This window comes from Podarcis melisellensis, assembly GCF_964234715.1.
Source record: "Podarcis melisellensis genome assembly, chromosome: 2".
Classification (NCBI taxonomy): Eukaryota; Metazoa; Chordata; class Lepidosauria; order Squamata; family Lacertidae; genus Podarcis; species Podarcis melisellensis.
This window is the reverse complement of record NC_138529.1, coordinates 47,165,057-47,179,103: the sequence shown is the minus strand read 5'-3', so window position 1 is coordinate 47,179,103 and position 14,047 is coordinate 47,165,057. Positions and strand designations below refer to the sequence as shown.

Genomic DNA, 14,047 nt, shown 5'->3' with positions numbered 1-14,047 from the left:
GTTCATAGTTAAGCATAAGACAACAAGACAGAAGCGTGACCTTCAGAATGTTGTTGTAATTGATACACAAGCTCAGAACAATAGGTTTGAGCCACAGCATTAATTCCATACAGTGTAGAGATTGCTTTGCTTCATTCATACAGGGCTGGCACCACACTTCTGGGGGCCATTGGCACACTGCTGTTGATACCACCACCCCATGGCCAAAACCACAGAGGATTTTTTTTTCATCTGCTGCCTCTATAGCAGCATGACCACCACTGCCACTCCCTCCCAGCCCTCTGGACAGCATTTGAGCAGTGGCCAGATAATTGCCATATTTTTTTAATAGTCTTAATTTATCCACGCTGCCTATAGATCTATGAAACTTAGCCTTTACATCTACTAAATTTACAGTGTTCATAGATCTATAGGCTGAAGCATTGCATTTTGGGTAAACACGGCCTGCACAGGTGGGAGCAAAGTGTGGCTCCCATTTCAAAAGCAGCATGACTGCCTACCTTCCAATTAAAACAACAACAACAAAACCCATTGAAATAACTAGGAATTAAAGTAATGCTGTTTTAGAGGCTCAGACCCCCGTATGTTCTAAAATGGAGTGGAAGGAGACAGGGAAGAAACATGGGCAGGACGTTTCTTCAGCTGCGATCAGGTAAGTCAGGAGCAGCTAGTGCAAGCCTTTCATTCAGGTACTGGGTTATTTGCATGCTACCATGTCATTTATTACAAGGCAACTTGCATGTAAAATTGTTTCCATCTGTGACAATTTGGATGCCACCATTAAAGCAGGGTCAGTACAGGGGGGATTTCTATCAGCACTTTGTTTACTTTCTTGCCTCAATTCCCTCCTCATTTATCTTTGTGGCCTATACATTTTAGAGTCATGTCCATCTTGGCCAGAGATATCCAGTCAGGAGGGGCTGATTTCTATGCCAGTAATGGTCACATTTCCTTATTAGAAATTGAATTAGAATTGTTCTAATGTTTTCTTAACGGATTTAGGCAGCAATCTTAACCCAATTTACCTGGGAGTAAGCCCCACTGAATTCAGTGGGGTTTACTTCTGAGTAGACATAGTTAGGCTTGTGGTGTGAATTATTGAAAGCATTTATATGTATCTCTCAAAAAAGTTGGAAGTCGTTTATAATACAGTGGTACCTTGGTTAAAGAACAGCTTAGTTTGTGAACAATTTGGATTAAGGACGCTGCAAACCCGGAAGTAGGTGTTTCGGTTTGTGAACTTTGCCTTGGAAGCAGAACATGTTCCGCTTCCTGTTGAGTGTGTTCCATTTGTAAATTGTGTCCCGTGCTGCTATGGAAAAGCATGCCTTGGTTTAAGAAGGCCTTGGTTTAAGAACGGACTTCCAGAACGGATTAAGGTCGTAAACCAAGGTACCACTGTATACAAATTAAAGCAATTGTGTGAAATCATGAGCTAAGCAAGCCAGCAGAGGGTGTACAGAGAAAGACTCCTCCCCCCCCCCAAAAAAAAGATTTCATGCATGCTACTTGGAGTTCCATCACAGAAGGTGGGACAGCAGGATTAAAAAATAAAACTGAGAAAACATGCGGGAAGACATGAACTAAGCAAGCCAGTAGAGGGAGTACAGAGATCACTGTTTTCTGATCCTCCAGCGAAAGCACATGTAATCATTTTTCCTCTTGTAAGTATCCATGTCTTATTCTCACCCATGTAGAAGGGGCATGCAAACAACTACTTAAACAAGTTGTATCAGATGCATCCTGGTTAATGAAATTTGCACTACAGGAGCTGTGTACATGGTTTAAGTTATCTTCCTTTCCTTCGAAAAACAGGGTGCATGAGTACCATAAGAATATTGGATTTATGTCAGTGTACTGTATAAACCTTGACATAAATCTCTGGCTAATGATGTTGTTACTATTATTTGTATGCGTTTTGCCCCTAGGCTTCAAGAGTGGGTTACAACAATAAATACAAAACCATCAAATGTGAAAATAAATTCAGTTATCTACATTCTGTGGTCCTAGCATATTGACTATCAAAGGCCTCTTGAAACAAAGCAGGGTTTCTGCCAGCTGTATACCAAGAGGAGTGGTGTGCCCTAGCTGAGAAGGCCCACTGTCAAGTTACTGCTTCTTGAGCTTTGCTTACAGATGGCACTACTAGCAAGACCTTTCCAGCAGCTCTCAAATCACAGGCTGGCTGATACAGGGAGTTTCTTTCTCTAAAAGTTATCTCCAGTAAATTCACCTGCTTCTTCTGCCTACTGCTTCACATTCTAATTCCTCACTGGAGTTGTTGTTGCCAGCTACTTGGATAGCTGATCATCCACAGAGAGACCAGTTTGGGTCTCAGAGGGTGGGAGCAAAGATTCACAGTAAGAGCCAGAGGCCCACTCTTTTGCATTCTGGGAACAAGCACTAATCACGACTACGTATCTTGCCAATTCAAACAATGCCATACTGCCAAAAGAAGTGTGAAAAATTAGTTAAACAATACAGAATATTTGGAAACTCTTGTTTGGCACATGGGTAGTGTCACATAGTACATTTTTTAGTTTGTTACTGCTTGGACAGTGTACACAATAACAGTTTTAATGTTAGATGATACAGAAATGACTAACTGCATTTAATCTTCAACCTCATTCTTAGCCGTTCAGTAACCAAATCAGATTCCTATCTGCGTTTAACTCCCTTCACCCAAGACTCCTCCTCATTCCTTTCTGGAACAGTTGTAGCAAAGAGGGCCATTGCTTATAAACCCATCTGTTCATCTCCTCTTACTGAATATTTAAAATCTAGAAAGGAATTCCTGGTTAATCCCAATTGCGCAAACACAGAAACTAAGGAACGCTGTTGTTGGAGAAAGGCACTTGGAAGTGCATTTTACTGCTAAATAATCTTGGGGATCTTTTTTGGGACTGTGTTTCTGCAGATTGGTAGGCAAAGGCTGCCCCTGCCCCATGATATCAGCCTGCCTGAACTCTGAAATAACCTGGAGAGATCCTCCCCAATGCCCTGCCTTTATCTGAGGTGCATTGATACAAAAGAGGCTGCTCTTCAGCTCAGCACCTAGGTTGCTGAATTCCATCCCCCAGAATATTTTTATAGCTTTCTAATACCTTTTTGTTTAGGCAGCCATTTCATCTGAGTCGACTGATTACTTTCTGCATTGTTGGGTTGCTTTCTGCCACCTCTAAATTCATTTTATTTTAAATCGGTTGTTTTATGGCCTTGTCTTGGGCAGTATCCAAATAACACTGCCTTGTTAGTGCAAGGATTTAAACTTATGCGACAGAATTTTCTCCATGCACCTCCTAAATCTATTCTAGGGGTTCCCCCAACCCTCCAGAATATCTGAGGAGAATGTGTGGTTCATGAGGGGAGTGTTCAGTTGCACAATTGCAAATCCTTGCATGGATGGGATGCATTCGTTGAATACCACCTTTCTTTAATAGAATCTCTTATTTTATTGTGAGCCACCATAGTGCTGTGTGGGCTAAAAGGTGAGCTAGACACCTCCACACCACACATTTAAAGCACATGTAGACCACTTTAACAGTTAAAGAATCTGGGAGCTGTAGCTTAACCCCAAGAGAACCGCAATTCTTAGCACACATAACTCCAGTTCCCAGCTTCTTCGGTGGAAGCCATGTGCTTTAAATGTATGGTGTGGGTGTATTTATTTATAAATCTTATAAATAAAAATGAATGATACCTCATAAGTAATAGTAGCATAGCTTCTAAGTCTCATCTTAGTTACGGAATTATTATTATATGAAGTGCTCTGTATCAGAAAGCCACAGTAAAACTGTGGAGCTCTCCTGTAATTATTTGGGACCTGCTCTCTTGTTTGCAGAGATGGTCTTTGTACCTCTATTGTTACTTGCATATGAAAGCAATAATTGCAGAACTGAGGCACTTTGGGGGTGTGGGGGTGAGAGAATGAGAAAGGATAGTTGTGGGTTAGAGGTTTAGGGCCTTAGAATAAGGTCCCCTACAGAGGCCACATGTCCTTTGCATTTGGTCCTTGTGGTCTTCCCCAAAACTGCTGCAGATAAGTCATGTTCCCCCTTTTGAAGCTGAGCTAGCAGTAGTGCTGCCAAGAGCTCCAGCTGAAGAGCAAAAGGTCTTGGAACTGTAGCTTGCGGAAAATCTATGTCTTCTCTCCGTTCATTCTGGAATAGTGCCAAGGGTGAACTAAAGCCAAATGTATGAGATGTCTTATTCAAGAAATCAACATTTGTTGTGCAACACACACACACACACACACACACACACACACACACACACACACACACACATACACCCTTATCACAGCACTGATGTAGGAAACTTCCTGTAACCACAGCAACATGTTAGATTTTACTTTCATTTGAAAGTGTTATCTTGTACTTAAAGTGTTGGCTGTGAAAACTGGGGGATCAGTTTGTTCTACAGTCAAAACTTCCTGGATTTGAGAGAGGCTTCCCATGGAAAAGAAAACCCCAGCATTTCTGTTAAATCTCTCCATCAAACTCAGAAAAATCTTACTTGTTTATTTAAAAGATATCATTTCAAATGTAACCGTGTGTGTTTTAATTAATTTTTCTTCCTCCATTTGCCTCTTACTGCCAAATGAATTGTTAAGAGTGCAAGTCTATGTACTCAGAAGTACAGTAAGTCCTGTTGAATTCAGTGGGGCTTACTTTCACATGCCTAGTATTGAACTTGAAGTTGAAATGGATTCCCTGGGTTTCCCCATTACTGAAAACATTTCACGTTTTAATTTCATTGATTAATTTTAGCATGTGTGCAGAGTGCCTAGAGAATGGTCAGAATGTATAGGACACTTCATTAAATTTATATAAAAAAATTCTACTATAATCATAATAATTTTATTGAAGTTTTTCATGGTGTACAGAAGCCAAGAAAGCATCCAGAAAGTTTCTAGGTAATATCAGTCTCAGCATTCCTCCATGTCCCATGACAATAGAATTGATCCAAAGTGACGCAGTTTTCCATCCCACTGGTTTAAATGGGAAAGGATTAAGTATGTTGGAACATAGGAAGCAGAAGCAGACCATTGGCCCATCAAGTTTAGTATTGGCTACACTGACTACCAGCAGCTCTCCAAGGTTTCAGACCAGAGACTTTTCTCAGTCCTACCTGGAGATTGAACCTGAGGTCTTTCTGCATGGAAAGCAGATATTCTATCCCTGACTTGTAGCCCTTCCCCCAATAGAAGGTCCTATTGACTTTTAATTAAGAATACTAATAGGGTTACCTTTACCTGGATCACATCCATAAGCAGCAAAGCAAGTTTGTTATGCAATTATAACAAAAGTCTCCCCTGCAGGGGCCTGGGAGCTTTTCTCCATCAAGCTAATAAGGGTGTTTTTTGTTGAGATCGGGACCAGGAATAATAATAATAATTTATTATTTGTACCCCGCCCATCTGGCTGGGTTTTCCCAGCCACCGTGGGCGGCTTCCACAGAGACCAAAAATACACTAAGATGTCACACATTAAAAACTTCCCTGAACAGATGTCTTCTGAATGTCAGGTGGTTGTTTATCTCTTTGACATCTGATGGGAGGGCGTTCCACAGGGCAGGCACCACTACTGAGAAGGCCCTCTGCCTGGTTCCCTGTAGCTTTGCTTCTCGCAATGAGGGAACCGCCAGAAGGCCCTCGGCGCTGGACCTCAGTGTCTGGGCAGAACGATGGGGGTGGAGACGCTCCTTCAGGTATTCAGGAAAGGAATTGTGAAAGCTCTCCTCCTTGCATGCTGCACTTCCAAAAAAAATTACATGCAGTTAGTGTTTTTAAGCATAGTTTCAAATGATGATGTGCTTAGCATCTCTTCCAGTTTGGTTCTTTAACTGTAACATTTCTCAGGACAGGAACTTGCCCTTTGTGCTTCATAGTGTGTCATGAGCATTGATATTAGTATCAGTGGACTTAAACGTTTGTGGATGCCTTTTTCCTTCTAGCCATGAGCTGATCCATTGTATAGAATACACATTTGGATAGCCCATACTTGATGTACAACTTGGTATTTAGGTTATCTGAAGCAACTAATGCATTTTTTAAAGATGCATTTTTTACACGCACAATCACTTAAGAAGGACAGTTAAGGCTGAAAGCCCGTGCAATCCTGAAATAAGCAGGGCTTACTTCTGAGCAATCATGCATTCAGCTGAGCTCTAAGTGGTATTCTTTGTAATGTTCTGGAGAATATGCTTTCAATCCCCACCTAACAATTACATTAATATCAGGGGTGCAGTGAAAATTAGCATATAAATCGGATTCAGAATTTCATCTGAAACACCTCTCTCTTCACCAATAGGGTTGCTAGCCACTAAAGTTGAGATTGTGCCTGCTACTTTAAAAGCTCATAAAGACCCTAACTGTTATGTTCCTCTTTCACGTGATGTAAAAGCCATTACTGGAACAACAGTGGAATACACTGCAGGTTTAATGCTCATTTCTGTGTTCTTTGCTTCCATTAATAATCTATTTGCAGATAATATGGAAATGAGTGCTAAACTTGTGCTATATTCCCATATAGTTCTGGAAGTGGCTTTTACATTGTGTGAAAGCTCAAATAGAATGTAGAAATTAACAGGGAAATGTGAAAATGGAATAAATTGTCATGTGAATGCAGTGCTTGATTTCATTTTTGTTTATTTATAATTTTCATTTATGTGTATTACAATTATTCAATCAGATTTTTAACATTTCAAACTCCGACTCCCTTCCCCTTCTTTCTGTGATTCTTTACATTTCTTTTCATCTTCCTGCATATTCCAAATTATCTCAACATATTCTTTTATATATTCCTGTATGTATCCATATATATTTTGAAACTGCAGGTTTTTACATTAATTCTGATTCCTGCCAATGTCTTAATCTGTTTACAGTTTGTTTGTAAATAATAAACCATTTCCATGCCTTTCTTTAAAAATTGTTATCTTGATTTCTTATTCTCCCGGTAAGTTTCACCATTTCTGCGTAGTCCATTAACTTCTGTATCCATTCTTTTTTCGTCAGGACCTCTTCTTCCTTCTATTTCTGGGCAAATAACATTCTTGAAGCTGTGGTTTCATATATAAATGCATTTCTATAATGTTTAGGTAGTTCTGATCTCATGATTCCCAAAAGAAAAGTTTCTGGGGTTTTTTAAAATAAATGTTATCTTAAACATCTTTTTCAATTCATTATATATCATTTCTCAGTAAGCTTTAACCTTATTACAAGACCACCACATATGAAAAAAGTACCTTCTTTCTCTTTACATTTCCAGCACATATTCAATTTGGATTTGTATATTTTTGCCAATCTACTAGATGTTAGGTACCATCTATATAACATTTTCATATAGTTTTCTCTTAAACTATAGCATGCTGTAAATTTTATATCCATGTACCATAAACGTTCCTATGCATGCATTTCTATATTATGACCAATATCTATTGCCCAGCGCAGTGCTTGAAGGTGGTGCTTATCTGAGCTCTTTAAAGAGACAGATAGAGCATCTTAGTTACGGTAGTTTCAGGCAGCCTTAACCTCTGGGAGCTCTTTAAGAAACACATTTCTAAATACCCCAGAGACTGCCATTTTAAACACCACCTGTTTAATTAGGTTACACAACTAATCACCCAGATCTCTTGGAATATTGTCTTTGTTTAAATTGGCTTCCAGAGCCATTTTCTCAATTTGCTTTGGGCTTCTTTCCTAAGAAGCTGTGAGATGAAGACCTTCCATACTATTACATCTTAGAAGTAGAAGGTGAGTACTCTCTGTACTGCCTCTTTTTGCTTTCTGCATTCCTAGTTATCATCTCTGTTGCTGGTGGTGGAGGAAAAGTGGAACAGAATTGGACAGAGCAGAATGGATCTCTGCTGTTTCAAAACTGGATTACACCAGTGGAAACAACTGAGATGAAGATTTGTTAATCTGCCAAAGTGAGTCATATTCTAGAGAAAATGCTTTGGGAAAGAAACTAATTAATGTTTTGGTCATTGTGTGATTACAATATCTAGGCTGGGAACGCATGTGCAATACTACCAATAATTAGCTTATTCTTAGGAAATGTATTTAACATTTACCATAACGCTGAGATTTCCACACCTGAATGGCAGCTATGTGGTTTGCTAAATGGAGAGGCATTCTATCACACAGGTGGAGCTTGTTAAAAATCAGCTACTGCAGCTGAAGGAAGAAAACAGAAAAGGGGGGAGGCTCCTTTGCCTGATATTTTGGTGAAGTCATCCAAAAATGTTTAGAAGTTGCTTTGAGTGAATTTTTGAATGGTGCGATTTGAAGAGAGAATAGATGTAAGTCTAAAGGGAGGGAGGGAGGGTTGTTGGTGTGTGGTGTTAATTGTGCTTCTTCAAGCCATGGAATGCTGAATAATTTTAACAAACACAAAAATTCTCAACCATTGATGTCTATGCTATTTGATCTGAGAGTGTCCCACACTGGAAATTCTAACAATCAAGTTAATTAACTTGTAGCACCTCACTGCAATGCTTCTGTTAAGGCTTAATGTTTCTTTAACACCTGGTTTTCCTTTAGCTAATTCTTAGGTAGCTTTCTGCCTGCATTGGCCTCATTATTTCATCGGGTACTTTACAGATATAGTAGGAGAAGAAGGTGAAACTAAAGAATGGGAGAGAAGAGCAGTGAAGAACCCAGGGCTGGGCTAGGAAATGTTCAAAGTTGGTAATTTCTGGCAGTTACATAGTATAAACATATGTAATCAGTATAAAATACTCTCTAAAACACAGTAACCCTGGGTGGTGGGGATTTTTTTTCTCATTCAATAACTCTCAACTCTAAGCATTTCCTGATGATAAAACAACAGGGGCTGATCTTATTCCCAGTGGGTGGGGTGTTCTGATCCTGAGATGTGGGAGGCAGGAAGGAGGGAGTTAAATGAAAACCATATGTTGTTTGACTTTGCCTCTGTTAGATTTCTGAAGTTTTATATTAGAAAGAGACAGATACTAGATTTAGCTATTGGTTAGCATGAACGGCTCCTGGAAATCTGTCTCAAATGCTCAGATAGATAGATGCAAGACCAAATGTGCCTCCTTTAGGTGCAGGAATTTTAGTGGTTTGTCAATGCTGCTAAATCACAATAAGGCTGCATTCAGACGTGGGGCTTACTGCAATAGTTTTCCTGGGTATAGTGCTAGCACTTCTATTCCAATTTCTCACATTCCTTTTCCACCGCAGTACCTTGTTGTGTTGTGTAAATATGGCTTTTGGATCAATATACAGTACAGTGGTACCTGGTGCTACAGACTCTTCGGGTTACAAACTCTGCTAACCAGGAAGTGGTTGCTCCAGGTTAAGAATTTTGCCCCAGGAAAAGAACGGACATCGCGCGCCAACAGCGCAGCGGCAGCAGGAGGCCCCATTAGCGAAAGCACGCCTGAGGTTAAGAACCATTTCAGGTTAAGAATGGAATTAAGTTCTTAACCCGAAGTACCATTGTACTTCCTTGTCCTGTTAAATTTGAAATGGTAGGAAAGAGCTGTCTGAACAAGGATGCCAACAGGATTCCCTAGGCCTGGGACAGTGTATGTGGTTTGGGGCCCCAGCAGTCTATAAGAGCTGTTGCTTATATTCACTTAGGCTATACGAGTTCTTGGTGCTTGAAACCAAAGGAGGGAGGCTGTGGCTATTGTGCCACAGCCATGAGGTTTTGGGTGTTAATTTCCATTTCTTGAGTCAGTTGATAACATGGGTTCGTAGGTTTACAAAAAAGGAATGCCATATTGTATTTTTGAAATAATATGCTTACTTTAAATCCCATTGACTTCAGCTATGTGATTTTGCGCTGGATTACAGCCTTTATTTTTACTTCCTGCTTCAGTAGTAGCCCTCAAAGCGGCATCCATAAAACTGTTCTTGATACTGACCAATGCTTGCTCTTTTTACTGCCTGATGACAGTAAAAAGTGTCAAGTGCCTTGGACTCAGTATAATATTGAGACAGGCCATGGTATCTTGGCACTGTTAAGAATACACATGTACACATGGATTGGTATTTTCTTTAGATATATCAAATTAATCCTACCCCAGTCCTCAGGATCATTGAGTGGAGACAACGTTATTATTGACCCAGAAAGAGTTTGTTTTGTTATCTCTTCTGCGGACTGAGAATTCTTGGCCAGATCTGCGAGACAACAGGAAATGTGCTAAAAATTAAGTGAACAATCAGTTCTTGTTCTCATGCTTGAAATGGCTTGATGCAACTCTATATTAGAAATGCTTGCTTTTAGATTCAGGAAACCAAGATAGCAGAGCAAGGTTACGTTTTCCTCATATTGCAAGCCTAACTGGCAAGTTCAAACTGTACATGCTGCAAAATAGAATAACTTGCAGTGCGATCCTTTCCCCCATGCTCAGTGCTGCTGGATTAGGGTTAGGATTAGGAGATGTGTCCCTCTGTCGGGCTCCTCCAGTAGGAGGCTTTGTCACTGTGGAGGTCCCTGCTGCAGCTGCTGAAAGAACATAAAGTGGAGAAGCTCCCACCAGCAGCAGTGTGCCTGCTGACAGTAGCTTGCTTATATTCTGAAACAGGATGTTACTGGGGTGAGGAAGGAGCAGAGCCAGTCATGGATTCACCAGGTCCACAGCTTCCTTATCCATCTGAGAGGGAGCCAGTTTGGATCCCATTACTGTCCCAGCCTGGAGTGCAACAGCAAAAAAAATTGGGGGTGGAACAAGTGCCCCCCTTCCACTCTGGCCTTCAGAAGCCAACAGAGCTGCAAATTCTATTGTGAATTTGCTAATCTGTGCCTCCTGGCCACTCTTTCTGCCCACATATATATTTTACATACAGTGGTGCCCCGCAAGACGTATGCCTCGCAAAATGAAAAACACGCAAGACGAAAGGGTTTTTCAGTTTTTGCGTCGCTTCGCTAGACAAATTTCCCTATGGGCTTGCTTCGCAAGACGAAACGTCTTGCGAGTTTTTTCCCTTTTTCTTAAAGCCGTTAATAGCCGCTAAGCCGCTAATAGCCGTGCTTCGCAAGACGAAAAAACCGCAAGATGAAGAGACTCGCGGAACAGATTAATTTCGTCTTGCGAGGCACCACTGTACACCCTGTGACGTGTGGAAACTGGTATTTCCCATCTAGTAATCACTGACTGTTTTGAAGCTACTGTATATTCCGAGTGGTTTTGTTTTTTGAAAAGACCTACTTGTAACCCAGGCAGTTTCATGGAAAGAACTTGATGGCATTAGACCTTGATGTTTACCCTTTGATTTGCTCCATAGGAACAAATAGGAACATAGGAAGCTGCTTTACGTCATGCCATACATGATCTAACCCAGCACTCGCTGGCAGTGGCTCTCCAGGGTCTTGGGCAAGATCTTGCTCCTCACCTGCACCTGTTCCTTTTAAATGGAGATGGACTCAAGACCTTCTGCTTGCAAAGCAAATGTTCTGCTACTGAGCTGTGGTCACCCCTGCCCCTTTGTTGTAGACGTTTCTCCCTATCTCTAGCTTTAAGTCTGTTCTGTATTTTGGAATGTGGATATTTTATCTCTAACTGTTGAAACAGTTGCTGTTTTGGCCCCCAGAGACGTTAGCACACCAAATGAGTTAAACCAGCCCTAAGATTTGTAGCATATCTGCTAAGGGCTTGATGGGTTATAAATGCAATCAGTTGCCATGATAGAAACTGCAAAACAAAGAGCTTTCTAGTTACAAGGGAAGGTAGAATTAAAAGAAGGAATCTCCATTTCATAATGAAAATTATTGAATGATCATGCGGCTGAAATCACATGTTCCTTACCTCAGTTTTCCTATTGCAGCACATGAAACGAAGCACGCGCCATCTTTTTTGGCAACCCAGTGGCGCTATTCTTACTAATCATTGCAAGGCAAATGGTCTCTTGTGGCAAGTCAAACACTCCTGCATGTGAAGTCTAGGAAATACTATTTTTCACACGAGGATTTATCCCCTCTGAACCACACAGGGTTATCTAGGAATGGATATCAAGCATATGATGATTAACTAGCAAAATGCACATATCCTAAGTGATTGCATCCTCTTCGGCTTGCTATAGTATCAAGAGGTCCAGCCGATTCAATCAGCAAGTGTGGAGCCTTTGGCCACAGACCTAGTTAGCCCTACCAAGTCATAGGAAGGTTTGAAAGGGAATTCCAGCTGCAGCTACAAAGGAAAATGCTGGCGCATGCTCCTGAGCCTTCCTCTGCAGCCATGGCTTGTATTTTCAATCACCTGGTGTCATGTGATGTTGGATAATTGACAGGAGGGTGACTTCATCTACCTGTCCAAGGGGCCCACAGCCCCCTCAGGCCAGATCAACAACTCTCAGGATCAAATGGTACTGTAAAAAGCAGAATATTTGTTTTTGGATTTGTAGCTTCACTGCTCTGACTAATTGATCTAGCACTATACTGGCGATTAACTAAAGAACTGGGAGGATCTGAACCATGTCCGTAGACAAGGGGGGGCAGGGAGGGGTAACTGCCCCCCTATAATTTTTTTAAATAAAAATACATAGCAAACTGAGGTTCTGCCCCTGCTAACAAAAGGCCTCCTCCCCCCAACATAAACCCTGGCTGCACCCCTGATCTGAACAGAATATGTGTGTGCTTTTGTTCTTTGTGCCCCACAGTAAAACATGTTCCCCGCTGCTGGAGATATCAAGCTAAAACACCTTTCAAACACAGGAATAGCTTGATATTGACTAGGATACCTTGGGGGCCCTTTAACGTAAATCCTTTCGCTCTCCCACATTCACTACGGTTGATGCTATTTTTTCTTTTGAATCTGCTTTCCTTCAGTTCTGTCTGATGATAATTCCATTCCTTCTAAGGAAGGATCTCCCTTAACTTGTATGTGTGTGAGAGAGCGTGAGCGTGAATGCACTACTGCCAAGCTGACACATGGTGGCTACAGTTTGCCCCAGTTCCAGAGTGTCATCCAAATATCTCTGTACTCCCATAAGTTCACCACCACCCCACCACCCCATTTTATTTATTTATTACTGAGGTTTTTAAGGTAGATTTGTACCTTTGTAAAGAGGAGAATAATGGTAAGGCAATATTATATGGTCAGTTAAAGTACAGAATAATACTTATTTTCAAATAGCTTAATTAGATTGATAGACATTGGTTTAATAAAGATAATATATAAAAGTATAAATATTATGCATTTCTAGCTTATTTAAAATGACACAACCAAGTGTTTAAACTGTAATAAAATAGTATTGCTGTAGTGTTTAGTTTTTGATATGAAATACAAATTTGTTTGTTCTTGTACTTTGTTCTTGCACACCCATTCCCTTCAAACACTATCACTCGATCAAGATGAGGACTTAATTTAAGGCTGTGCTGGGTTAGTTCAAGGCTGGCCAAGAACAGTTCCCTAACCCAAGTAACTATACAATGGCAATCCAAGATACACAACCCAGGATCCCTTGAAATGTCGTGGAGGTAATTCTTGGCATTTGCATGGCTGTACACAAGGTGAGGGTTGTGCCCTGGCCTGACTGGCAAGTTGCAACGGATTATTGGGTGCATGTCTCAGATCTCATGCTGCTTCATTGGCATCCATGAAAAACCTGTTGCCTCCAGCAACGATTTGAGTTGCTTGTGCTGCTGACACCAGCTCTCTTCATTCAGCAGAAGGAACTGAGAAGAATGGAAGGAATCTGCCACCTTTCATCCTCTCCCGGCCTCCCTGCAGTGTATACTCAGCAGGATGTAAATTTCTGTTGGCTGGCTAGTCCTCCTAAACTACAAATTGTGGACTGTGTCCTTCTATTCAGTGTCTTGGCCCTTGCTGCATGAGTGCCTCCTTAACTCATCAAGTTGTGCTCCTCCTTGGCTGTGACTGGGTCCAGCTCTCTGCAGGAGTAGCACAATTCATGTGGTAGGCAAGGGAACAGATTTGAGCTGGCCTGAGCACTTTTTGAAAGCTTGCTTCTGTTTTTCCCCCTCCACCCTTGCAGCATGAACAGCCAGGATATTTGGAGAGCTGTGAATAGTTCGGAAGGGCACAAAATCCTTATTGAGGCAACAGGGACTTGAGG

The 14,047-nt window shown here is 41.1% G+C and overlaps 1 protein-coding gene across 1 annotated transcript in view; it reads left to right on the top strand.

The window, feature by feature from the left end:
- The first annotated feature begins 433 nt into the window (after positions 1-433).
- LOC309363089 (rho GTPase-activating protein 7-like) overlaps positions 434-14,047 on the top strand; it is a 95,371-nt gene continuing 81,757 nt past the window's right edge. The window contains exon 1 of the mRNA XM_081899121.1: positions 434-652. Within this exon, the coding sequence (XP_081755247.1) occupies positions 622-652 (31 nt within the window). The 5' untranslated portion in view covers positions 434-621. The remainder of the gene's footprint in view (positions 653-14,047) is intronic.